Source organism: Apteryx mantelli, chromosome 5 (assembly GCF_036417845.1).
Source record: "Apteryx mantelli isolate bAptMan1 chromosome 5, bAptMan1.hap1, whole genome shotgun sequence".
NCBI lineage: Eukaryota > Metazoa > Chordata > Aves > Apterygiformes > Apterygidae > Apteryx > Apteryx mantelli.
Window position 1 is genome coordinate 50,186,450 of NC_089982.1, and position 27,943 is coordinate 50,214,392.

Sequence of the window (27,943 nt, forward strand, 5' to 3'; positions counted from 1 at the left end):
ATGCAGCTTGCTTGCTCCTTAAAATAAAATGGGGTAGGATGTGTAAAGAATATTTAACAGCAGAATTTGGGACAAAGAAATCTATTCCAAGGGCATGAATTGCAGTATATTCTCTTAGCTATAAATGCTGCTGTATTCAATTTTTCTGCCCATAAAGTTCAGTCTAGTTTAGAACAGCAAGACTATCAGCAGGAAACATTAATTCTAGCAGTAAATACTGGAAGAGTAGCAAATATGTTAGGACGATACTGGCATGTTGATGCTTTCTGAATAAATTAAACCGCTAACATCCTTAGCGTATTAGGGTGAATGTGGGGATATACAGAAGAGCCTATTTTTCTATTTAGCCCAAGAAATTTGTGTAGCTAAGAAGGAACATCACTAGTGGTGTGTTTAAAAATGGAGTTCAGTACAGTGTTTCATAGTCTGAAAGGTAGTAAATTTTATTTTTTGGTATTGCAAGAATACAAAACAAGAATACTATCTATGAGTATGTATGTAGTTCTTGATATCCATCTGTTTTTTATTTATGTATTGGTTATGCATAAAGCTATAACTTTTATTGGAGGGGAAATCTGACCTATATTATAGTTCCAAAGCACTTCAGGCATTAATCTAAAACTGAAGGTGGATTCATTTATTGAATTTAATCTGCATTGGTTAACTGTTTAATAAAACACTTTTCTTTGTTAAGGTACGTCTGGAATGGCCTACAGATTTAGCTATCAACCCAATGGATAACTCCATTTATGTTTTGGATAACAACATAGTTTTGCAGATCACGGAAAACCGTCAAGTTCGCATTGCTGCTGGGAGGCCAATGCATTGCCAGGTTCCTGGAGTGGAGTACTCGGTGGGAAAGCATGCTGTACAGACCACATTAGAGTCAGCAACTGCCATTGCCGTGTCCTACAGCGGGGTACTTTACATTACAGAGACTGATGAAAAAAAGATTAATAGGATAAGACAGGTTACAACTGATGGAGAGATATCTTTAGTTGCTGGAATACCTTCGGAGTGTGATTGCAAAAACGATGTCAACTGTGACTGTTACCAGAATGGAGATGGCTATGCTAAAGATGCCAAACTTAATGCCCCTTCCTCTTTAGCTGTGTCTCCAGATGGTACGTTGTACATTGCTGATCTGGGGAATATTAGGATACGGGCTGTGTCAAAGAACAAACCCTTATTGAATTCAGTGAGCTTTTATGAAGTTGCTTCTCCAACTGATCAAGAGCTTTATATCTTTGATGTCAATGGTACTCATCAGTACACTGTGAGTTTAGTCACTGGAGATTATCTGTACAATTTTAGCTACAGTAATGACAATGATATTACTGCAGTAACGGATAGCAATGGGAATACTCTTCGTATCAGACGGGATCCCAACAGGATGCCAGTAAGAGTGGTCTCCCCTGATAACCAAGTCATCTGGTTGACGATAGGCACTAATGGATGTTTGAAAAGCATGACTGCCCAAGGACAGGAGCTTGTTTTATTTACCTACCATGGCAACAGTGGACTTCTGGCAACTAAAAGTGACGAGACTGGATGGACCACTTTTTTTGAGTAAGTACATAAAGTCAGGTGCTTTTTAGTTTTATTGGGTTATACAATACCATCATTTGAAATATTTCTGGGATCTGAGGAGGTAGCTGTAGAGATGACACTTGATAACAAAAAACACAGAAAAATACTTTTTGACTCCCATACAGTCTGCATCTCTGACTTCTAGATGTAGATCTGAATGATCTTAAATTGATTATTCTGAATTTCAGTTTTATATATTAAAATAATTGTAAGACAATAGCTCTCTCTTGTCAAGAAAGTTGTTACTCAGACAACCAAGATTTTGTATAAAAAGCTTTTGTATAAAAACTAGATTTCTCGTTACATTTGTTCATTAGATTGACATTGTTTTGCGGTAAATACTGACAAGAAATTTGTTTTGCTGCTCAATATTTCTTGTTTAATTTTTCAAAGTAAAAGCATGTCTGAGCAGTCTTTTATGCCAAAAAAAGGCTGGGTGGATATATTTTTAAAGTTATAAAAGGTTGTGTTTCATTGAGTGCAGAATATGCAGGGAAGATCTCATGGATGACATGGCAAGCTTTCACAGAGATGAACCCCCAACAGAGGACAGTAGCGTGAAACTTGAAAAAAGAAATATGGGCCATGGGGGTAAATGTCATTTCTGTTAAGAAGAAATTAAAAACACAGACACCACCAACAGTCAGTTTAGTATACAGATAAGAGCACAACAGTGAGAGATATTAGAGAACGAGTAGTACTTGTAATTTTACTAACCTCAGAAAAGTCTTTTAAGTGAATTGCTTTACCCACTGTTACAATCATTGAGTCGTCAGCATCTGTTCATAACAGACAGATTAGCAAAATGTTTTACAGAATCCTCAATTACATCGACTAAGGAAGGTCATGACAATTTATATATAAACTAGTAGAACCCGAGAATTCAGATGTTGTTTTTATAGGCAACTTCATCCCCCAAATGAACTGAAGTACAAATTGATACACCAAGGAAAATTTAATGAAAGTGCAGCTTAAAACATAAACAATTTATTTCAAAAAAAAAATCAATGTAGAATTAACACAGATTTTTCTTCAGTCATTTCTATCAATTGGAAAATATTTCTGTTTTTAAATCGCATCAAAGAAAGATGCTAAAGTTGTATAAAATGTGCCTACAAGAAACTGGAAGACATTGAGTTATTATGATAAGTGAAAGTGTTAGAGGGACCTCAGTTGAGATATTCAGCGTTACAAAGGGCATCATGAAAATCCAGCCAGTCCCTCTTTGTTTTCTTTTTTTTTTTTTTTCTTTCTTCCTTCTTCTCTGCTATCTTTATGATGAAATGCAGTAGCAATTGCTGCCAAGGTCAGGGCCTAAAAAAAGCTTTCAATTCAACACACATGATAAAGAAAATAAAGTGCTGGTGTCAGACAGTGGCCACAAAGCCAGACATCTGTGTTCTGAGATAACTTCACATTTGTGTCAGGGCACGCTTGGCTGAGGCAGGATGCAGGAAGACTCTGAGCACCTGTATCTACTCTCCAACCTTTACATATGCCCATCAGAGACAGGAGAGCAGCAGGTGCTGCTTCACTGCACATTGTGTCCTGAAGTGGAGAGATGGTTAGAAACACTGATCCCGAACAAAGACAGCAGGTGGAATGACATTGCTGCCAGTTTTAAGGTATTCTTACAATAATCTGTAAATTGGCAGAGCTTCAGTTGTGGGCACATTATCAAAGCGTTAGTGCACGTCTGTAATATTTAATTGTGCGTTTGTGCATCACTGCATATCTTTTTAGGTCCTGCCAAGAGGATGAGGAGCCAGTGAGGATACACAGAGGAACAAGAGACTGCTCAGCCAGGAGGGAGGGTGTTCTCGTTGGCATGAGTCAGGCATGTCCTCTGTGCCGGGAGACCAAAGCACAGCTTCAGATGGGCTGTGAATAGTCATACATTCCCACAGAGAGCAAATTCACTATTTAACTGTGACGCACAAAAACACTTGTTCCCAACATGCACGTTGGGCAAGGCAGTCAATTTGGGGGATAGTGAAGTCTCTTACTGAAATTAAGGCATCTGCTGGGTACAGCAGGCACCTTAAATCATGCTGGCATTCATGCTGGATAACTGAGAACCCAGAGTTTTAATCAGAGCAGTAATTTCTCACCATGTTGCTTGTAGTTTTTGTGTGCCTACTATGTGCATTGCAGAAGTAGCTGATGGCTCCTGAATGTATCTTAATGGCTTCTGTGTGATCACAAAAAAATGGATATTATATTCGCTATTAAGTGGTTTGTAGGTCTGTATTTTTCATCATAGGAAAGATTTAGGGTACTGCAGGTCATGAAGTACGTAGTTATTTACCGAGTCTGTAAATAGACATCTTTCACATCTGATCTGCTTTCATGCAGACTTTCTGGTCCACGTTAGGTATGTCCAGCTGGCTTATGGATAACCCTTGTGTTTTGACACAGGGAAAGGGCAGGCTATTCCCCTCAGTAAGTATTAGTGTTATTTCCAAGCTGCTGTTTGTGCAGTTCCTAAACAATTACCGCAGACCAACATCTCATTAGAATTCCCAAACTGAAATAATTATGGAGAAAGCTAAGCAATTTCACTCACCCAGAATTTGCAAGTATATAAGGCTCTGCAGAAGCAACAGTATTAATCTCCTCTCCATATCCATGGGGAAGAAGTAATCTGTTTAATTGCAACAAGGAAGATTCAGATTAGACATTTGGAAAAACTTTGACTCTAAATATATTGGAGCCCTGGAGCAGACAGACAGCAGCAGTGACCCCTTGGCCTCCACAGACCGTCTTTAAGACCAGATGAGACATCTCTCAGCGCTGACTTGGGACGTGTAGCTGATCTTGCCGTGGGGTAGGGGTTGGACTGTATGACCTCTGAAGGTCCCTTTCAGCCGTGTTTTCTATAATGTTCTGTGCAAGTTAAGACCAAAACTAAAAATTTGCACTTGTTACATAAAGCTACAGAGAGTGAGCCAAAAGGCACTGCGTTGTGTTTCTTGCCAAAATGAGCATTCTTAAAAAATACACAAAATCTCTATACTATAAATTTGTGTGTGTGTATTTCCCTTTTGAAGAAAAAGTAGATATAACCAAGACCATTTTGGCACCTTTTATTCTCAAATCAGCAAACATTGTTGTGACTTTGCTTTTCAGTACTGATGATTTGTAATAGTAAATCTGACTTCTGCGTGGTTTCCAGAGGCATCAGCTTCTGCCATCTGTTGCCAAAATGGAAACCAAGTGTATAGTATGAGGGGTTGTGTTGTGGGGCACGGTACACACACATGCATGGGTCTCTCCGTCCCAACCTTTGCATATTCATGTTTGTCAGTAGGGTGGGCTAGCTAAACTAAAACTAAAAGGTTTCTCTAGAGCGTCAGTCATATTAAGGAGTAAGAAAGCAGGGAAAGAAATTGCTCTCACTTGCTTGTTCTATTTTTGTAATAGCAAAATATTTTGATTTCATTGCTAGATATATTTTCTTTCAGTGTAGGAGTTTGATTTTATTTATTTATGTATTTTGTTTAGTTCATTGTATTTACTCATATTATCAAAATATTTTGGGAGAGGGACAGAACTTATATTCCATGGCTGAATTTATACTTTCAACTCAGGGTTAAATGTTAGACTTTCCAATAGATCAGAAATGTAATTTTTCAAATAGCTCTGATTATGGCTGGGTTGTTTCACCCTTTGTTTGTCATATGTCTGTTTAAATGGCAGGAGTTAAATGACAGTAAAAATACTACAGTTCTAGTAATGGAAAGATCAGTCTTTGGGGCTAATTCAGTAATATTTTCCTGTACAAATCTTCCTGTACAACTGGAGCATGGATTCAGAGAACTTGCATCATTTCAGTTGAGTTCTCAGTGATTTGGGAGGAAAGTTAAGAAAACTTTTTTTTTTCTTTTCTTAGAACATCTTTTTTTAGTGAAAAGAGGAAATCTTAAAAAACATTCTAGCCCAACAGTGGCAATGAGGATCTGTCCAGCTGCTCAGACACATATGAAAGCATTTGGACTTGCTTCTTTTCATGTTCTTTTCCCCAGACTAAATCACACTAGCATCAGATCCAAAAAAAGTCACCTTTTTTATTTTATTTAGTCTGGAGGCTAAGTAATCTAGAGTTTATCCACTTTGCCTGAAGAAGGGAAGGACTGGCATACAAGAAGTCTTTGTTTTTACTGTTTTGCATTTTTATACTGAAAATAACAACTACTATTTTGAATTATTTGGAGTATCAAATAATCTCTTTCTTCATACCGTGTATTTGTTTATAGACTTCAGGGGTTTTTTTAGTGTCTTCATTCCAGCATGGATTATAGTCTGCTGATCAAAATTCAGACTTTGTATTTCAAGACTATCTACTTGTTTAAAGTACTGTTACTAAAATTTGTATTAACTGTAATCTGTTAATGAAGGTTTAAAAACTTGCTGAATAAAAAGAGATAGTAACAGAGCATCCCTGAAACGGAGTGAAAATACACGCAGTTGAGCCATATGAAGCTAAAAATCATCCAGCTAGAGCTTAAAATGAAATTATAATATTCAACAAGATATAAGAATAATAAGCCTAATCACCTTCTGTTGCTATAAAATCACAAGACATCTGAGCTGGAAAGGAAACTAGTAACTGTAACTATATATTATACAACCTGAGCATTTAAATGGATAAATCTTATCTAGTAAAGCTGTTGTATAGTTGAAGTTAAATTAATTATATACATATGAACATTTTGGCAGTGATACAGTTAGTTAGCCTGCATTATATAATTTTTGTGCAGCAGTTCCCCTTCTGCTTTCACACATAGAGGTATGCAAAAAGAGTATTTTACCTGGACCTGGGATTTTGATGCATCACTGAAAAAGGTTAGTATCAGAAATGAACTCGTAAAAAGGCCTGAAATGCACCTGTGCAACTCACTTCTCAGTGTCAGCAGTCAGACCCCCTGGGACATCTGATCTCGGCGAATGCCCTGACGTGGCAGCATTTGCCAGGCACGCTTTTAATTTAGCTGTGAATCGTTTAAAAGCTCCCTGTTAATTTGACTGTTTAATGATGCTCGAGAGGGTAAATTATTCCAGAAAAAGCCGCTCTTACTCGTACTCATTCTACTTAAATTGACCAGCAGTTTAAGGCGCCGTTCTGCAAAGCAGCCAGGCTAAACCCCTCTTGTCCAGGGTTATTTCAGAATTCAGAATTATTTCCTGGAAGTTGGCAGATCTCAGAAAATGTCCAAGGTGCGTAACATCTGTACCACTGTCGTTCAGCTTGTACCATAGCTACTTTCCATAGCGATGTTATCAGAAAGCCTTTTGGGTGCAGGTCCCCGTCCTCTGGGCACTCCACCGGCCACCAGGGAGCTGCTAGAGGCTTGTCCCTACAGGGCAAGAAGACAGCCACGTAGTCCTTAAAGATGGTTTAGGACAAATTGTGGTCAGCCCAATGTCAGGGGATCGGGACCCCTCTGCAGTGCTGGCCTAGGTACTTCTGCAAGCTCCTTTGTACGAGGCAAAATTATTAGTACACTTTTAAAGGCAGTAGGTATTCGTATTACGTGGTTCTATTTAATTTCTGCCTGCCCCTGTGTTTTCTGGTTGTTGTTGTGCTATGCCATTGCTGGAGCTAGACACTTAAAATAAACTTGTGAATATTCCTTGCTCTCCGAACTTCTCTGGAGAGTATGGACTAGCCATGCTCACCTTTGGCTTTCTCTTACCCCTTCAGCTAAACCAAGGAGTTCAGCTTTGCTCCCTTAGCCATGAGCTAATTCCCTTGGCTGCTGTTTATCTTTTTTCTATCTTCTTTCATCTTACCTCTCTCCCATTTAGGAACAATATCAGCAGGCACAGAACTGATCCAAACCAAGATGCTTCATCTTCGCAGTTTCGCTGCCTTTCTTCCATCTGGCTTTCTGGCTCTCCAGACCTTTTCCTCCTACTATGTTTTCCTACTTTCTTACCTTGTATCTTCTTGTTAGTTCCCATGTGCCCTGTCATTTCTCTGAGGCATGCTTGGCTCCTTGCATTTTCCTTTCCCAGAGGTGCATTTCTTCTCAATCGCCTCTTTTATCTCTTGACAGTCCGTCCAGTACCTCTCTGGGCACTTCATGTCCTGAGCTCATTTGTCTTCTCATTCCCCTCCTCCCTCTGCCACTCAATTCTTGTCTCCAAGGGAAAGCAACAGAAATCAGAGAGGGTGTATAAGTATCTGAAGGGAGGGTGTAAAGAGGACGGGGCCACACTCTCCTCAGTGGTGCCCAGTGACAGGATGAGAGGCAATGGGCACAAACTGAAACACAGGAAGTTAACCCTGAACATGAGGAAAAGCTTCTTTACTGTGAGGGTGACAGAGCACTGGAACAGGTTGCCCAGGGAGGTTCTGGAGTCTCCTTCTCTGGAGATATTCAAGACACACCTGGATGCAATCCTGTGCAATGTGCTCTAGGTGACCCTGCTTGAGCAGGGGGGTTGGACTAGATGATCTCCAGAGGTCCCTTCCAACCTCAACCATTCTCTGAGTCGGTGACATTAGCAGGCAGGGAGCCCCTACCAGTTTCCTCTGCTCCCATGGTTAAATTAACAAGTATTCCAGCCACTCCAGGAAGGTGGTGACATTGCGCAGAATGTGAAGTCCCTACAAAAATTTTAGAGAGAGAGAATTGCAGGTAAAATCCATTTTCACTGCTTGCTGCAGAGCATCACACTTTACATATTGTGCTTTTACTAACAATGGATTCAATGCTGCGGTTTCCGCAGAGCTGCACAATTCAGAGTAAGATAGTGCCCCTGGCCTGGCCTTGTTTAGTTTCCCCACCTACCAGGCACATCATCCGTAACTGCTGGCGTTTGGCAGCAGGGAGCTGATGATATTTTGCAGGGCTTTCCCCTCGCTTCATCTTAATGCATTTCTTCTGGAGTCTGACTTGGAAATACTGAGATGTGGTCTGTAAAAAGGAAGTTCTATTGAAAGTTTTAATTTAGATAATGAAAAATATTTAATTTTGATCAGATGATAAAAATATCTCCTAACAGTAGTGTCAATTCACTTGGATGTTTACTGTATATTAAGATGTTCACAATTCAGCTTTCTTAATTAGTATTTTTATAGTATTTGCTATAACATTTGTCTTTCTGCTTGTGTTCATTTTTCTATCGCATTTGTGTTTCAGTAATTTGAATCTCTAAAAATTCCTAGCCACTTTTTCTTGCAATTTTTTGGCTTTTGTTCTAATTTGATTTTGTTTTCTGACAAATACCAGAACTTTGTACAAAATTGTAATTTGGGTCTGGTTTTTTTAAGCAGCTCTAAGGAGTACTTTTATGAATGTCCTTGGTATCATAGTGCTTTTTAGGTATTTCTCATCCTTTTACCATCAAAAAATAAATTAAAACTCTAGTAGGCATGATTTTCTCCCACTCTTTCATATGGTCCCATGGAGGCAAGGCTGACCACAAAAGTGATTAAAGTACCTCCCTCTATTCAAACAAGCTAAAGATCCCCCTACCCAAAGGGAATTCTTGGAAAAATAGCCAGCTGATGTGTTCGATTTGTGCATGCCCGTAACAAGCTGAAGAATGTCACGTATGTGTCTTTTAAAGCAGGAAATTTACCTTAATTACATCAGTACTACACAAATATGTAACCATGTTTCATCCAAAAAGCGTTTTCTGAGGAGAGCTTAGTAACAGTTGTGCTTTTACAGTCCCTGTATACTACATTTCTTCTTTAGATAAATTGTTAAATAGATTTTTAATTTCTAACTTCAACTTTTTACTGAGAACAGTGTTTCTGATTTTGTAATTTTCTGAACTGGAATACTAACTTTACAGTAAATTTCATAATTGTAATAAAGTATACTATAATAACTTTAGTCTTGTAAGAATTATGCTGACAGCAGAGCACACAAACTTGCTGTTTCAGACTCATCCTGCTTGAACAAAGCATGTTAAAAATAATCCATTAATGAATACCATTAGGTATCAATATGAAATCTTTTAGAGAACTTAAGCTTGTCCCCTGATTGCTTGGATACCAATAGTATATCTTATTTGTTAGGCATTCACTCCTGTTTTCTTGATTCTTGAATGTTTACAGTTCCTAGTCCTTAGAACTAGGCTAAGTAATAAAAGTAGAAATGAGAAACTAGTGAATAGGTAATTACACTAAAATAGCAACCCTGAAGATAGATACACATCAAAATTATTACATCTTACAGATATGGGAAAGGAAGAAGTGCTTTGATTTCTATCAAGAAGATCAGGGTATGATGTCTGTGTGGTTTAGGAGACCACTTAGAAGCAAGGATAGTTTAGAAAAAAAAATAGTATCGTTCTTACTAATGGCATAAATGTCCTGCACTGTCAATCCAATTCAACTCTGCTTAGGCTTCTGAAGGTATCCATTTCACTTCCAGCTTTATCAGGAACTTAGTAATACCATTTGTGCAGTTATTCCCATGTTAATATTTTCGTCCCATGTTAATTTTCTTTGTTAAAGAAAAGACAGTGAGACTATATCCAAACTAGTTCTTTCTCTCTCCTTTACACTCCTTTCGCTGAGAACCTGGTGCAGCAAGTGGTGAAGGCCAGCTCCAGGTTTCACTAGAAAAAAGTCTATTTTCAACTATGCTGTATTCAAACACAGTCCTTGTTTTCAAGCCTCAGCAAGAGACCTGGTCTCCCTTGATGTCATTGTTATTTTACTCGTCTTCCCCTCAGCTCCACAACTGATCTTGGCTGGCCATTTTTACCAGTTCTTCTATACCTTGTGTCTGTCTGTCTTTTCTTTCACATTTCTCCTTTATGGGTTTCCCGCAGGAAACTCCTCTCTGGAGTGAACTGGTACAGCGTCGACCCTCTGGTTCTGTTCTCCTCCCGTTCCTTCTCAGGAGCCGCTGCCCAACATCTCCAAGCAGCACCACACTTGTGCCTCCACGGAGAGCGGTTACCTTGGGGGTTCAGCCTTTTTTCCAAAGGAGACCGTATTTCCACAGTCATAAGGCTTATGCCTGTCTGTAGTCAGCTTTGAATTCATTGATTTGAACTGACCATTTATTAACTTGAAATAATTTGAACTTACTGTGATAATCAGGTTGCTACCACTTTCATGAAAATGGTGTTGGGTAGAGGAGGGTGTCCACAACGAGGCCCGACTGATGCGCTCTTTAGGGAGCGTAGAGGGCACGTGCGACTGGAATGTCCTACCTAATTCTCCCCAAAAAGAGGACAGTCTGTCACTTCTGAAACTTGCACTGGCTACGCAGGATTTGTGCTTCAAAGGAATAAGAATGTTATTCTAAACTAACCATTGAACCTTAATCTAGCAATATTTTTTATCATCTTGGGAATTTCAGCTTTGTTTTATTTTTAATACTGTCCTAATAGAAAGAAAATACTCCCATATAATTATATTTTCATTTTGCAAACATAAGTCAATTTAGAAGTTTATTATGTTAAAGTTGTTACAACCCTGTAAAAACATGGTAACAGAGCTTTTTACCTTTCAAAGTGGAAAAAAAAGATGGGGGGGGGGAGCAACATTGCAGCTTTCTCTGTAACCAAAATGTCTGGCCAAACAGCCCAGCCTTATGTCCTTTTCTTTAAAAAAGCACTTTGTACAGCTCCGATGATAGTGTAACTAGACCTTAAAGGAAGTGAGACTCTGTCATACAGAGCATGTGCCACCATTTCTTGCATTTTAAAGGCCGTACTCTGCTCTTTGATTCGACAGGGTTCACAGTTTATTTGTGCAGTACTAGATGTGTTAAAAAGGTGAAGGGCGAGGGGGGAGAAAAAGCGACACAGAAACACAACAGCGGCTGAGGGGAGCCCTGAGAGTAAAGAAAAGGGCACGCAGGAAGGTGCTGCAGGGCTGGCGCAAAACCAAAGCTGGGTGAATGCCCTGCAGAGGGGGGTTGAGAAGTGGGAGGCGAGTGCTGAGGACTCGCAGATAAAAACCCGGCTACCAGGCTGACTGCCTGGCTACCATCATGAGTCTCCTTTTGGTAAGGCCAGTCCCCATGCAGTTGGCCTCCAGTTGCGCCGGCACAAGAGCTGATTTGCAAAGTTTGGCAGTCTTCTGGCAGAAAGTAAAGTGGCCTGCAGTGATAAATTCACATATTGCTTCTTTCAGTGCAAAGCATCCCCCGAACTGCCTGTCTCTGGAAGTCATTTGGGATTAGGCTGCGGAGGTGGTCAATCTCCGTAAGGCGCAGGCACTGAACTCGCGCCTGTTTCCATTGCTGGGCAATGGCGTGGAAAATGAGCATCAAAAACTTCTCTGTTCGGATGCGAGAGCTATCATGGGGGAGGGGAGTGGTTCATTTCTCTGAGCTCCTTTCCAACAGACACATTTTCTGCAGCGATTTGAGTTTAGAGTGTGCCTGTTGTTTTGCAGATGAGTTATAGCTGTCAAGAATGGCCTATTTGGGTGAATTGTTCACATGTCTAGTGAATTGAATGCCAGTTTACAAAGAAGACCAAAAACTATCATCTTTTTAACACGTGGCAAAATAGGCACACACAAAAAAGCCTCAAAGGCTGTAGTTATAACACAAGAAGGTGAAAAGAGAAATTGTCAGTCACTTCCAAGCTGAGGACATTTCTTCATTAAACATAAACTGAAAATTCATCCTGACCACTTTGCTACCATAAAAGAACATTAGCTGAATTATTTAACCAGCTGTGCAAATGGTTGCATAAGACTATCACAGATGAAAACTCGATCAAGGCCCTTCCTTCATGGAAGACAGCCATCGGATAAAGGGACTGGAAGAGTTGACCAGATGCTTGAATTTAAACTTGAGTTTTCTGATACTCTTGGTTGAGAAGGACAGAAAAATTTAGCTGATACTTAACAGATTTTTAATGCCCTTCCGGCCTCTGTATTTTTGTGAGATGGCATTTTCTCTCTGGGTTCCATTTAAAAACAAGCAGAAAAATTCTAATCCGAAATTGGACTCAGGGCTGCAGTTTACTTTAAGTCTTTCGTAGAATCACTCTTAGGCCTATTTTCTGTGATTCCTATATAGCCACTATTTTCTTTGAGCTAAGCAAAGCATTGTCAGGGGGGAACAAATTTTTTCACTTGTTTAAAAATTTGTAAGACTGATTAGAATGTTGATTTTTTTTTTTTCTTCATGTTTAACAGTATTGCAGATAAGAACAAAGGAAAAATGCTAACCTTATAAAACAATAGACAAGTTGTTAAAAAAAAAAATCAGACCACTTGTCATAATTTACAAGCCTACCAACATACATCAAATTGTCATTTATGACACTTTTGTTTCATTCTTGTTAAGTAAAACAAAAGATGAACAATAATAACAAGACATATAGCTGTCTCATTGTTTATGGTTCAATTTTAACAATCTGTTAGATCTCAAAAGGAAGTTATAGTTTAATATTTTGGGCTTCCTGATACATTTGTACTGTGAATTAGCAAGTAATAAGCCAAGCCTTTAAAGGTCTCAAAGAGTGTGCAAATAAAGGAATACTTACATGTGATATTTCAGTTAACATTATTTTTAAGAAGGTAGGTTATAAACAAATAGTTAAGGATCCACGGAAGTATATATTCAGTGCGACTAAAAAATAAAAGCAAGAAGAAAAAGGAGAGATCATTTTTCCATCCGTGCCTCCTGATGATTTTCCTGTTGTTCATTCTTAGCAGGATCATTCAGGTGAAGAGAAAGTACAGATGCAGATCAACATGGGCAAAGCTGCTCAGAGAACAGAAAGTTCGTAATGCTGGAGTTAAGAGTCTTTTCCTTTCTTCCAGCAACCCCCATAACGGTTAAAGGTGGTCAGAACTAGAGCTCCCCATTTTCAAAAGTGGAGGATAGGCGAGTTTCGTGCCTCTTCCCAGTGAAGTGATGCAAAAAATGATGGTATATAAACAATACTTGCATTTCCTTTTGATCAGTGAGATAACTTGTATTGTGAGTGACTGGTGACTTTCTTTAGTTTCTCTTTACAGTAATTTTCAATCATCTGTGAATGACCTATTTGGGAGGGTCTACACTTCAAGCGGTTTAGGGGAGGTTGAATACAATTACAAGAATGTGTATGGAAACTGGCAAACAGTCTTTAGTATTAAAAACGAATGTTCCTTTATGTAAATGCAAACTTTATGGCCTTGACAAGCTGAATGAGATGTTTTATTGCCAGGTTAGGACAGATTTTCAGTGTGTCAACATTGTGATTATACACATAAACAACAGTACATTGCACTTCTAAAAATGAACTTTGAACCTTCTGTTCTCACCTGCCAGTGAGTAGCACCTTGATAGATAAGACTTCCTATGAATAACTTGAAATGAGATGGGGTAACGTTCTATAAATTTCTATCTACTCCTGGTAATTAAAGATGCATAGAGGAAATGCCTGATATGTGTTCAGTGAGTATGTAACAGTACTTTTCATTCTACTGTAAAAATTATACGTGGCTTTATTATGAAATGCATTCATGCCTCATTTTTCCAATATAGTATCCCAACAAATGGTATAATCCATAACCAGTCTTTAAAGAAATATATAACATTAATTTCAATTGCATGTCTTGTTATCTGAAATGTGCAGGAACCAGTGTACCTTGCCCTTAAGCCTGACATGTTTACAGCAGCCAAAAAAGAAAAAAAAAAAAAAAAAAGGAAATTATTATTTTCTTAAGGGAATATGCTGCAGAGGTTTGTGGAAAAACAGTATCAATCATAACTCCACAATTGGCTTTAGCAGCAAGCTTTGCTATACACCTCAGTTCTATAGCACCCTATTTTAGCTTGAAGTAACTTAGGATACAAAATATTAGATAATGCTCTCCAAGTTGGGATTGAGCTAAATGTGCTCCAAACTAAGATATAACTCATGTGCGAGACAAGTCAGAAATAAAGAATGTAGGGTATTTCCATCTGTGACAATGATTACCAAGGAGTTACCACTGCAAAGTGAAAAGTGCCCTACATAGACCAGAACAGAAAATGGTCTGGGAAGGAATGTAATTAAAAATAAAGAAGATAAGCAATGGAAGAGCAACTTCCAGCAGGTAAAGAGCAAAAGGTCACGAATCTGGGAAGCTGCTAATCATTAACTCTGAGCATTTCTCACTGTAGAAGGGGAAAGCTATCTGGGAGTGGCAGAGCATCATAAGGAAAAAAAAGAATTTGATCAAATGGGGAAATTCAGCTCGCAGTGGTGGCAGCTGCCCTTCCCCTGCTCCTGTCTTCTGTAGTTATTGACCAAATGCGAAGATCATTATGTTAATGCGAACGGAATATCATCCAGTAGGCAAGTTTGTTCTTGAAAAGTTGGTGTGCGGCCTGCGCTTGGGGAACGGGAAGGATTGGTTGCATGGCTTTGCTGTGGAGCCCGGCGTATGTGAGAAAGATCAGAGGGCTCAGGAATAATGTGTGTCACTGCTTGTGCGTGGATGAAGAGATCAAAGAGGCTGTGAAATGCCAAATATAGGTGCTTAACCTCTAGATTTCAGATCGCACTTCTTTTAGGGCAATTTCAATATTAGAACACTAGACAGATAAAGGAAATCTCTCAGTCTAAAACTGACAGTCTCAGATGAATAAATTCACCTTGGCAGCAGCATGCAAGGATATTTGGATGTAATAAGAAAAATGGCATAGGAATGCCCAAAGGTATGAGCGATGTTGCTATGTTTAGCATTAATAAGGCTTTCATTGCGGGCAAAAAGATATCAAGTATGAAGTAAGTTTGGTATTTGATGTGCTGTGAACAAAATGAAGGACATCATACATACACATTACAGTCCGTCATAAAATGGAATATGTAGTAAATTGCAGAAAGACCTATTTCCCTCATTTCTTTTTATTCCTGGTTATAAAAACATGAGAAATCCTGTTCTTACCTTCCATGTCGCATTCACATTTTCTCCCTGCACTAGGAAGCCTGAACCAAGCAATTGTGCCTTGCAAGAGTCTTCTAGCTTTAAAGTCATGTTTTTTTAAGAACATAAACATGTAGTGTGAGTTTTTGCTGATCTTCAATCTCTTCCCCAGTGTAGTAATATTAGCTGCTTATCTCAGGCTCCTGATGTGCTTTCATTGACTTGTGCAGCAGCTCGTGAACCATATGCATAAACCAAGAATAGCAACGTTCAGGGATGCATATTCTAGTGAAGCCACACGCCGTACCACAAAAGGGAGTTAGACTGAATACTACTGATGTGGGGAAGTGTGTGGTGTTTTCCAACTCAAGCGTTGTACTCAGAAATATGATAATGAATTTCTCAGGAATATCATGATTCAAAGGATGAAGAGGTCTGGCAGAGAAATCTTACCTTCTGTGGCTTTAGTAAGCATTGATTGAAATGAAAACTGGTACTTGGCTACTGGAATCAAAGGATATAAGTAATTCCCAACAAGATAATCTGAGTAAATATCATCTTCAAACATTATGATCTAAAGTGGGACATCATAGAAAAAGATACTAATTGGAGAATATATGTTCCCCGGGAGCTGAAAAGGAAGTTGTGCATGAAAAGAAAATAAGTTTAGGGAACTGAAGAATAAGACATAAGGTCATTAACAGGATAGCAGTCGAATTCATGCCCAAGGATTGCTGGTATGTTTGTTTCAGTTTCTCGTAGAAATACGGTATCTCAGCTTGCCATGGCCAACATGTGAAAAAGGGCCAAAATTAGGGACAGAAACACACTGGAAGAAACCCTATTATCTTCAAATGTACTTAGCTTCAAGCCCCACTTGCTTTCGCCAGCTTGCAGCATGGTTTCTTATTTTTAAACATTCTTTTCTTTTTCCTGTTGCTAAGTATAAACAAAGGAAATAATTGACTGTGGTAAAAGGATGGAAATGACTATATGCAAAAGCTGTCAAATCTACAGAGTAAGCAAACTTGAAAAACAGCTCTTAACCTAATCTTTTCAGTTACAGCAATCCCGTGCAGTACTCATGATGTTCAGAGAAAGTCCGTGTATTGTGGGTTAAAACTATTTGGAATTAATTCTCTCAATTCAAAAAATAGTTTCTGTAACCTCAATCATATCCCTTTTTTTTTTCCCCTCTCTTTCTGAAGGAGCAATTTTGATGATGATAACTGTTAAGTATGAAGTGTCTAGCTCACTTTGTGGATTTGCAGGGTAATATTACAGTTACTTAGGAGACTAAAGCTTCCTTCAGCTTCCTACTATGCAGTCAAGGTAGAGGGACAGAAAACTGAGAGCAAATAGGCTTTAGATGGGCCAAATCACCCTTATAACTATCAATCATCTTCATCTCTCCACTGCAGATAGAGGGAGACTGTACTTCTAACCTAGGTGCCCCAGTTGAATGCCTAAGCTGATGAATTCAGGCAGTAGTACTGGTAGAGCTAATCTTAAAGGCAGTTTTATGACCTGAAGCTAACCTAATGCCTTGCATCTGTATACTGTGACCAGAAAGCATGTTTGGATTTGAGCATGGTCTTGGGCCTGCATTTGAAATATATGGTGGGAGTAGCCTCTCATTCCTTGGGTACTTAGCTTGGCTCTCAGAAAGTCCCAGTACTGACAGCATGCACTTGGGATGGCATAGCTTCCGTTGTCTTGTTTCTTTCATATCTACAGAGCTGCACACGTCACATCAGTGCTATTGACAGCTGGAGTATACCTACCACTGCAATGGAAAAAGACATGCTTTAGAAGTCCTAAGTCTATTTGCACTACAGAAATTATGTATATCTATTCATACTTCAATGAATATATAGTTACTGGTTTAAAGAAATGTCAGTGGAGCCAGCAAAAACATCTCCTGAGTGGTTTTTGCCCCAGTTCTCAAACTGTGATCCACAAGCAGCTAACTAGTTACATATGCTAGCTGTTCTGACTTCCAGGTACAGACAGCTTAAGTGAATTAAATATTACCCCAGATTCTTTCTCCTTATAATACAAGGGGTGTTAAGCACTCAGAACAGGAGGGCAGGTGGTCTGCATAATCATGGAACAGGCAGGGCCCAAGAGACAATCTGTTAAGATATACTTTCTATGAAAAATTTTGAGGATTCCTACAATAACAGCAAAAGCTAGTCCGATAATAGGGAGTGAGTACATAATGCTATGGAATTTAGCACCAACAAATATGTTCCCTTTGAAAAGGCAAATTAGATGTGCAGCAGGATCTTGGTCACACTTCAAAGAATAATATGCAGAGCTGAAGATCCATCTGTTTGCTCTTGCTATCACCATTGAGGTTCCTGTATGTTAAACAGTCTTTTGACTACTTCAAAGCACGTTTGAAGTCTTTGCTGTGCCTATCCTGTGCACAAAAAGCAAACGTGCCCTAACAATATGAGTAGCTGGTATTTTTGTTAATTTTGCTGGTAAATGAAAACAATTTGTTCCTGCTATGTATCACTTTTTGACTTCTTTTTTTTTTTTATAGCTATGATAGTGAGGGCCGCCTAACAAACATTACATTCCCAACTGGAGTTGTCACTAACCTTCATGGGGAAATGGAAAGGGCCATTACAGTGGACATTGAATCATCCAGCAGAGAGGAAGATGTCAGCATCACTTCCAATTTATCATCAATTGATTCTTTCTATACCATGGTTCAAGGTACTGTAAACAAAAGATTCCTCAGCAGATACTAAACTGAAAACTGTTTTCTTATGATATAACAAGCTCCAGTCAGATGCCTTAGAAAGCCACTTTAGCGTTTGGGGGATAGGGTGAAATACATATATATGTTTTTATGCATATATAAAAACATTTCAGGGAAAGAAGGAGATGATACAATGAAAATATAATTAACTATGTTTTCTACCCAAAAAGCTTTTGTAAGCTGCTATTAGAATTAGTCAGAATACCTACTTCGCATAAAAAGGGAATCTGAAAAAAACAGAGAGGGATTGAAAGGGAAACAGGTGTAGAAATGGTGTGAAGTGAGATCTGAGCTTTAAAACAGCATGTTAAGTCCCAGCAACCATATCCTAGCAATAGTCAGTAGTCACAGTATGCTTAGGATTAGGCCAGAAATGCCCAGTGCAACAATAAAGAATGTATTTTGTGCCCATCCAAAGAATCTACTCTGAGGGTGGGATTTTCTTAAGTGTTTAAGTGACTTTGAAACTGGGTCCCTAAGGCATTTGTGCTCTCGTGTAATACAGATATTCTTATCAGTCTCACCCTGGGTGTTTATCCATCAGGTCAGTATGTGAAGGCAGGATGCTACATGCATATATGGCATAAGGAATTCAGGAAAAAGCCAGACTTTTAACCTGTGCAGGTAATGTGCGTTTCTCTGGATTTTTTTTGCATTTTCAGATCAGTTGAGAAATAGCTACCAGATCGGTTATGACGGCTCACTCAGAATCCTGTACGCCAGCGGCCTGGATTCCCACTATCAGACTGAACCGCACGTGCTGGCTGGCACCGCCAACCCAACGGTAGCAAAGCGAAACATGACTCTCCCAGGCGAAAACGGGCAGAACTTGGTGGAGTGGCGATTCCGGAAAGAGCAAGCCCAGGGAAAGGTCAATGTGTTTGGCCGAAAGCTTAGGGTAAGTGCTCAAGCCTGTGTGACAGCCATGGTATTCCAAGTAAGGGAGAGGACATGGAAATGTGTTACTGTAGGTATTGCCATCCAGCAACCACAGAATATTTACTGTAGATAAACTTACTGTAGAGTTGGAAGTAGTTACTTCTATTATTTCATTTATTGGCTGTTTTTCCTTATTTATTGCTCTTTTCTGTGAATGCTAAAGTGTTGTTTTTAGCCTGGAATGCATTGTAATGAATCAGTATAAAAGGACTGTTTTTCTGCTTTCCTTCACTTTTTTGTTTGAGTACTGAATTCACACATTTGAAGATAGCATTTAAAACCTTTTTTAAATTGTTCCACCATAAGTTAGCACAGTCTTAGGATTTTCTTCTCATTTTGAATAAAAGTTGTAGCAATACTTATTTCTAGTAGAAAGGGTTTAACTTTGTGTGCATGTGTATATGCTTACAGCATATTCCTCTAACATATGTCTTTACCATTTTGTTGGCATTTCTTATTCCTATATAGTGGGTGAAATGTAAGTAGCAAGCAAACTATGATTTATGACAGCCATTTTGTAAAGACAACAGAGATTAAGCTTTTAAAATTGGGTTGCCAGGAGACCATTTCAAGACCACAGCAGGGGTCTGACTTACTATTAGAACTGAACCCAGTTCTTTAAAATAAGGCCTAGGTGGTGTAGCAAATAAAGGTAAGTAATTTCAGGTGGCTTCTCTTGACTTGTAAGAGGTAACGTGCCATTTTAAATCTTCCTCTGGGACAAGAAGGGAGGGAATGCTGTCATGCATCTTATATTCCTCTCTCTGACTTGCTCTGCAAGAACTGTTGTTTTTTTTTTTCCAAGAAGGAAGAATGATTATGTGCAATGGCTGCTGCCTAAGAACAGCAAACTTCTATGTAGCTTTGGCAACAGTTTTACATGGATAAGGTTGAGAAATAGAGAAGCCACGCTTACAGTGCTCATCCCTGTAGTTCTGGTTCATAGCCATTTCATTACATAGCAAGGTGGGATAATACCTCTGCCAATTTGTACATGAAGGAAGCCCAAGAAAAAGCAAAATAACCGTATCAATGATATTTTGGTTTTGGCAGTGAAACAAGTCTCCATGAGTCAAGTTCTCAAAAGTGAAGCAAAATTCTGACATTTAAGTACAGAGGAGGTAGGAGAAACATCATGCGCAACTCTAACTTGAAAGTTAAGAAGAAAGAAGGAACAACAGAGAAGAGAGATTTAACAAGAGAGAGGGAAAAAGTGAAAGATTATAGATGAAGATAAAATAGTAGTAATTAAAAGCATATATACATATGGAAGAAGTAGGGCAGGAGGAGAATATTGGCTAGTAAGAGAAAAGTGCCTCAAAGAGAAAAGAAACTTGACATCAAAGGAAAAAATGGAAGGTTTTTTTTGAAACTGGGTTATATAGGAACACATTACAAAAGTGTTGCTGTGGGGGGATGGAGGAAAGTAGCAAGAAGAACACAAGGACTGAAAGAACAAGAATAAATTAGTGAGCCCATCATTCCATCTACAGATATGTCAATAACATTTTGCTGCAAAGAAGACAAATGTAGACAAAACCAGTGACAAAATGTATTGCCAGTAAATGTATGCATATGTATGACACTGTTACTGCATTATATGCATGGTATGTGACACCACAAAATGCATTCCATGGTGATTTCTTGGATTTTCTATCTTATATTAGTTCTACCCACTACTAATAGTCTTTATAAAGAAATGAATGACCAATTATTTCACTGGTTCATATGAAAAAAGAGCAAGTCAACAAAAATAGAGGTAATTAAGATACAGTATATATTAATATACTGTATTCACTCAGCACTCCTCTGTCTCACTCTTACTTTTGTTCAGTTTTGTTTCGTATTTGTTCTACAAGCTATTTTGGCACTGGAGCCGTACATTTGTTCCATAAGCTAGTCTTTGGCAGAGACTCTGGCAGTCCTCTACATGAAAGAGAATTTTGGGGGTGTTTGTACTGAGGCCAGACAAGACTCTTAGTCACAAGGTTCTTAAATCAAGGAACCGCTGTGAGCTTCATCTCAAGGGCTGTAAATCTGCCCCAAGGGAGCTCCGTAGGAGAGCCTGTGCTGCCTCCTCCTGAGGCCCAGCATGCTCCGAGCTCTGTGGAGGCCCCTGATTCTCACGTCACCTCTTCAGTCTCTCTAAGGCACAGCAATACAGCCCGACCCCTAATGGGGGTGTGATTCCTACAATAATATCACAGTCTGATTTCATGCTTCTCAGTAAGCCGCTGTGAAGAAAAACGGGAGTTAAAGCAGAGCAAGACAGATGGACACATTAATTACTAAAACGTAGCAGGACAGAATTTAGGGACTGTCAGGGGCTCAGTCTTGTGTCATTAAGTGTTTATTCAGCAAAAGTTTCCTGAATTACTATTTTTATCATAGTAAAGCCCAGAGGTACTGAATATATTTGGAGTATGATTGTCTCAGACCCAGTAAAAACATTTAAGTTTTGCTGTAGCAGCATTTTGGTAGGAGACCTGTTGTTAAGTAAAACGCTTCAATTGATGCAGTACTTTAGCTGCTATATGATAGTCCAGTCCCATACCGTCCAATGAATCAGCAAAACTTTTTTTGTTACTATAACTGCCACCTGTACTACAAGATTATGCAAGCACAGCCAATTTCAGCAAAAGCTCAGGCATCTGAATGCTGGAGCTCCATCAGCAGCATTTGGGAGCATGAATCTAGCTGTAGAAAGCAGCAGTTTGTTTCCCATATTAGCCTGCTCTTTACCCAGGCCATACAGACAGACGGTGAGAAGGCAAGGCATGTTGTTATCCCGTTTAGCAGATAAGGCAGCGAGACAGAGTGATTAAGTAGTTTGCAGCAGTTTACACCGGCAGGATGCGCTTAGCCAAGAAATGAAGCACAACTGCGTGGATATCTGCCTTGACCATGAAACCACCCTTCCTTCCTTGCCAGTTCAGAAATCAGAAGTGCCTATTGTTGCTGCAGTTTCTGAGCCTGAGACATAGACAAGAAAATTAATAAAAAGCATAATTAGATGTAAAATAAGGAAGGGAGGATAGAGAGAAAGGGAGGAGAGAGTTCAGAGAAACAAAACAGGCAGGGAGAGGTAGAGATGAGTGCAGGCATGTGTAGGAGAAGCTGAGAAATAACAGCCTGAGATAAAGAAGATGGAATACAGAAGAGTGAATTTAGGCAAATGATCCAATTTTAAATGTTGTAAAAGTTAAAGAAAAAAATACCTGAAAATTAAAGAAAAAGTCCTCAAAACAACAAAAAGGGAAGGGAATGGGAATGCTTCATAATTAAGTTTAAACTACTATTAGAATCAGCCTTGTAGCATTAATTTTTCAAAGTATATTTAAAAAACATTTGATGGCACACTGAATATGTAAAATAACTATTCTGCATCTGCTAAACTGTTACTTACTAGAAATATTTTCATGAAAGCATGATTTTGCTCTGAAATTGATAATACAGATTGTTTTCATACCAGTGATCTCATATAAAAAAAAGAGAAGGTCAAGAAAAATAGAGATAATTAAGATATGTATTAAAAGATAGATTATTAAAAATACATACTGTATATTTTATATATGTATTTGTGTGTACACACACACACATTTAAAAGCAAATTTGAGTATCTGGAGGTTTTTTTCAGATTTCCCTATGACACATTACTAGCACTTTAATACCCTTTTTGCCAATAATGAAGAATCTAATTTATATTGATCTTTTAGAAGCTCATTGGCCTCAGGGTAAAAGCACTAAAGTCCATGGTATATGGATTTTTGAACAAGCAGCCCCAAAAAATGTTAAAATCCTTCTGTCATTTTTCTGATCAGCGTATCTGTTTTCTTGTTCTTTTCTAACTGTTATTTGGCCATCTCTCTTCACCTCTCTGTAATGTATGCATCTCTTCTATTGCTTGTAAGTACTTAGAAAAGGAATATTTAAAAAATCCTTAATAAACATATCTACAGGTCCATTTGTTCTCAGCTTCCCATATGTTAGCAAGATACAGCATTGAAAAATCTTTTAGTTATCCATGCTTCACCCTGATCTGGAATAACTTTAGAAGGACACAGCAGATAGATACAGAAAAGTTTTGCAGATAAGCAAAGAATATAGAGAGGCTTCTGTATTAAACAGTTTAATACAGGGGGAATGGAGAATTGCTATATACCAGTATGGAAAAAGTAAACCAGACAGACTTCAAAGCATTTTTAACTGTTTTCAGCAGTTCAGTAGTCTTCCAGTCATTTATTGCTTCAGCTGGTCAGTGAGCTAGGAGAAAGACATAATCATCACTAAAGATTTCAGTGTCTGAAATATATTACAGCTATGGATGGAATCCTGAATTACATTTCCATCTGATCCAGAAGCGGAAAGCTTTGTTCTAGAAACTGTTTAATCTGAATTTGACGATTAAACATGCTTTTGAAAATCTTAACTTTGTATTTACTGTTTTAAAAAATACTTGCTGTGAAGGGTTGGGATTCAGTTCTTTCGCAGAGTGATTGTTTTGAATTGGACAAGCAGTTGCTGGGAATATGCTTTAACAATAATTTGCTATATATATTTCATACTGCCTACAAAAAGTAGTTTGTTTGTCCTCTGAAATGACACCATTTATTACAGTAGTTTTCAGTGCGTATCAAACAAATTGCAACAAATTCTGGGCCATCTCTTCATGTAATGAAACCTTTTAAAATAGATGCTAATGTAGTGCCTCACATTTATATCAAGAAATTGCTAAATTAATTTACACACACAGCCAATCAATCACTGTAAATGGTATTTAAAGAATAGCTGGTACTTTGTGGAAATAATAGGTGGCTAGTGTTTAAATAGCATGATTTATTGTGTCGTTTGTTTGTTTTCAAAGGTTAATGGCAGAAACCTCCTTTCAGTTGACTTCGATCGAACCACAAAGACGGAAAAGATCTACGATGACCACCGTAAATTTCTGCTGAGAATTGCCTATGACACATCAGGGCACCCGACGCTGTGGCTGCCAAGCAGCAAGCTGATGGCTGTCAATGTTACCTATTCATCCACAGGGCAAATAGGCAGCATACAGCGAGGGACCACAAGTGAAAAAATAGAGTATGATGGACAGGGAAGGATAGTATCTAGAGTGTTTGCCGATGGGAAAACATGGAGTTACACATATTTGGAAAAGGTAAAGAGCACTCAAGTTTTAAAAAATGCTCTGAATGTGCTAAAATTATGCGGCATCTGACTGCTGGGTACAGAACAAGAAAACAATAAAAGCCCATTTCATTTATTTTAAATAACAATATGATTCATGTGGGAATGTTTTATACAACAGGTGTATAACCAAGCCTTAGCTAATTTCTAGGAACTGATGTCTTTCTAAGTTATTTAGGCCACAAGCTAACAAGCAGCATTCATATTTACCTTTCATCTTAACACTTAAAACAAGGTACAGGAATTAGATCTCTGCAGTGTAATTCAGTTGAAAATTATTTGTTTGTAAACTCTTCACTGGTTGGTTTTTTTTTTTTTTTTGGCTACAAAGAAAAGTTCTTGTTTCTAAATATTTACAGCTGTCAATTTATACTTCCTATATGTTGCAGCATAGAACTAAATGATAGGCAAAAGATCAGAAATTTTTATATATAACAACTACAGAATGATAGCTCTCCTTTTCTGAAATATCTGTGAAAATCCCCCTTGTGAGATCTTATGCCTACTATGCAAAAACAGAATCCATTTCTTTCTGGGGTTTAAATATATTTCTATTGAATCTGTTGTTCAGCAAGTATTGTTTACTTGTCATTTCCGACATAATTTAATCAAGACCTATGATTCATAATAGCCACACATCAGAAAAAATGCCAGAATAATTCCAAGTAGTTCCTTTTGATGTAAATAATCAAACAATTGTTATGGCCATGTCTTAAACACTTACTTACAGAACAAAAATGCAGTATTCAGGGATCTCAGGCTATTCAAGTTGTTCAAAATTATCTCTAATTGTAGGGGAGAAATTGTATCTCCCATATGTTGTTCTCCTTGTGAGTTAATGACTCTAAGACAGTTTAGCTTCTTCCCACATTAAACATGACTTATCTGAATCCATTGACAATCTGCTGTTTAGCTGTGAGTGCTTGATAAAAGAGTGATACAGTCATAACAAGTAGCAAATTATGAATGTGGAACCACTAATTACAGAACCCCTTACAATTAAGCATCCAAGTAAATTAGGCAGGGAGATGTTAACAACATGCAAGGTCAAGGATAACTCAATTAAAGAGGAGATAATTTTCTCAAGTGGGAATGTCACATTTTTGTCAAGAAATAGTGTCAGTATATGTGTGTGTGGTGGGGGCAGGGGGTGATACTCCACCATTTGTCACATGGTAAAAACCTGTTCTTAATTTTCAGTCAATGGTTCTTCTGCTTCATAGCCAACGGCAGTATATCTTTGAATACGATTTGTTGGATCGGCTTTCTGCTGTCACCATGCCTAGTGTTGCTCGTCATACCATGCAGACTATTCGCTCCATTGGCTATTACCGGAATATCTACAACCCCCCTGAAAGTAATGCTTCAGTTATAATGGACTACAATGAAGAAGGACAGCTCCTTCAAACTGCTTTCCTGGGGACGAGTCGAAGGGTATTATTCAAGTACAGACGGCAGACCAAGCTCTCAGAAATTTTATATGATAGTACAAGAGTTAGTTTTACTTATGATGAGACAGCAGGAGTCCTGAAAACAGTAAACCTCCAAAGCGATGGTTTTATCTGCACCATTAGATACAGGCAAATTGGCCCACTGATTGACAGACAGATTTTCCGCTTCAGTGAAGACGGAATGGTAAATGCCCGATTTGACTACAGCTATGACAATAGCTTCAGAGTGACTAGCATGCAAGGTGTCATCAATGAAACCCCATTGCCTATTGATTTGTACCAGTTTGATGATATCTCTGGTAAAGTTGAACAGTTTGGAAAATTTGGAGTTATATATTATGATATTAACCAGATCATTTCTACAGCTGTAATGACTTACACAAAACACTTTGATGCACATGGCCGCATCAAAGAAATTCAGTATGAAATATTTAGGTCATTAATGTATTGGATTACAATTCAGTATGATAACATGGGACGAGTGACAAAAAGAGAAATTAAGATTGGGCCATTTGCCAACACCACAAAATATGCTTATGAATATGATGTAGATGGTCAGCTCCAGACAGTTTATCTAAATGAAAAAATAATGTGGCGATACAACTATGACTTGAATGGCAACCTCCATTTACTTAACCCCAGTAACAGTGCCCGTTTGACGCCGCTTCGCTATGACCTGAGAGACAGAATAACTCGACTAGGTGACGTTCAGTATCGATTAGATGAAGATGGATTCCTGCGTCAGAGGGGTACTGAAATCTTTGAATACAGTTCAAAGGGCCTTCTTACTAGAGTTTACAGCAAAGGCAGTGGGTGGACAGTGATTTACCGTTATGATGGACTTGGACGACGAGTTTCCAGCAAAACTAGTCTCGGACAGCATCTCCAGTTTTTTTATGCAGACCTTACTTATCCAACCAGGATAACTCATGTATACAACCACTCAAGTTCTGAAATCACATCTCTCTATTATGACCTGCAAGGACATCTTTTTGCCATGGAAATTAGCAGTGGAGATGAGTTTTACATTGCATCGGACAATACGGGGACACCACTGGCTGTTTTTAGTAGCAACGGTCTCATGCTTAAGCAAATTCAATACACTGCTTATGGAGAGATCTACTTTGACTCTAACCTTGACTTTCAGCTGGTAATAGGCTTCCATGGAGGCTTGTACGACCCACTGACCAAGCTAGTCCACTTTGGAGAAAGAGATTATGACATAATGGCGGGCCGATGGACAACACCTGATATTGAAATCTGGAAAAGAATTGGGAAGGATCCAGCTCCTTTTAATTTGTACATGTTCAGAAATAACAACCCAGCCAGTAAAATACATGATGTGAAGGATTATATCACAGGTAAATGAAGGTTACTTAAATTGGAAGACTGTCTCCCACTTGCTCAAAAATCTATCTTTCTGTGATCTCATGATCTGGAATCTGATCTTGTGGGTTACAGGCTAAGGATACTGTCTGGGGAAGGTTAGTAGAGAAACTCTCAGGGAAGATAAATCTTCAGGAAAGTACTTGGCATTTTGGAGCAGATCAGCAAAGTGATTTTAACCTGGGGATGCTGGACCTACAGATTTCCAATTTAGACTGGAATTCACAATTTTGGAGAGGTATCTAAATATATCATATTTGGCAAAATTCCTTATGAGGAAGCATTAGGCACCTAATAATCAGATTAACCACAATAAACATGCTGATCAGAAATGGTAAAATAGCAAACAGGAGATCCTGAAAATAAAAGGCATGTCAAAATTGCATATAGCTTTAGACATTAATTTAGGTACCAGTATAAGATTGAAATCCACAGCCCATAATTAGCTTTTAGGTTTAAGTAACTGTAGTAGGAGATCTGCTCATATGTCTATACTGCCCTTATGATGCTCTAATACTAGATCATTGACCCAAAAAGATAATTCAGAGCATCTTAGTATACAGCAAGGGGTTGAACCTTCCAAAGTACATTTCAGAGTGCTTGCGGAAGACATCTCTTCCTCCCACACTGGTTGAGTTGTAACGCAGGGTGCCTCAGCTAGAGGCCTCAGTGCATTGAGAGAGGAAAGAGGAGTCCTAGGTTCTCCTTGCAATGTTGTTATGCATTACCAGGTGTTTTTATAATGAAAAAACAGGCACCTTGGGCAAGCACAAGAGTAAA

At 38.6% G+C, this 27,943-nt stretch overlaps 1 protein-coding gene across 1 annotated transcript in view; it reads left to right on the forward strand.

Annotated features, from left to right (window-relative positions):
• TENM3 (teneurin transmembrane protein 3) overlaps positions 1–27,943 on the forward strand; it is a 334,852-nt gene that overhangs the window by 297,881 nt on the left and 9,028 nt on the right. Inside the window, exons 24-28 of the mRNA XM_067297935.1 lie at positions 695–1,569; positions 17,976–18,151; positions 18,860–19,095; positions 24,001–24,297; positions 25,527–27,138. Of these exons, the coding sequence (XP_067154036.1) occupies positions 695–1,569; positions 17,976–18,151; positions 18,860–19,095; positions 24,001–24,297; positions 25,527–27,138 (3,196 nt within the window). The remainder of the gene's footprint in view (positions 1–694; positions 1,570–17,975; positions 18,152–18,859; positions 19,096–24,000; positions 24,298–25,526; positions 27,139–27,943) is intronic.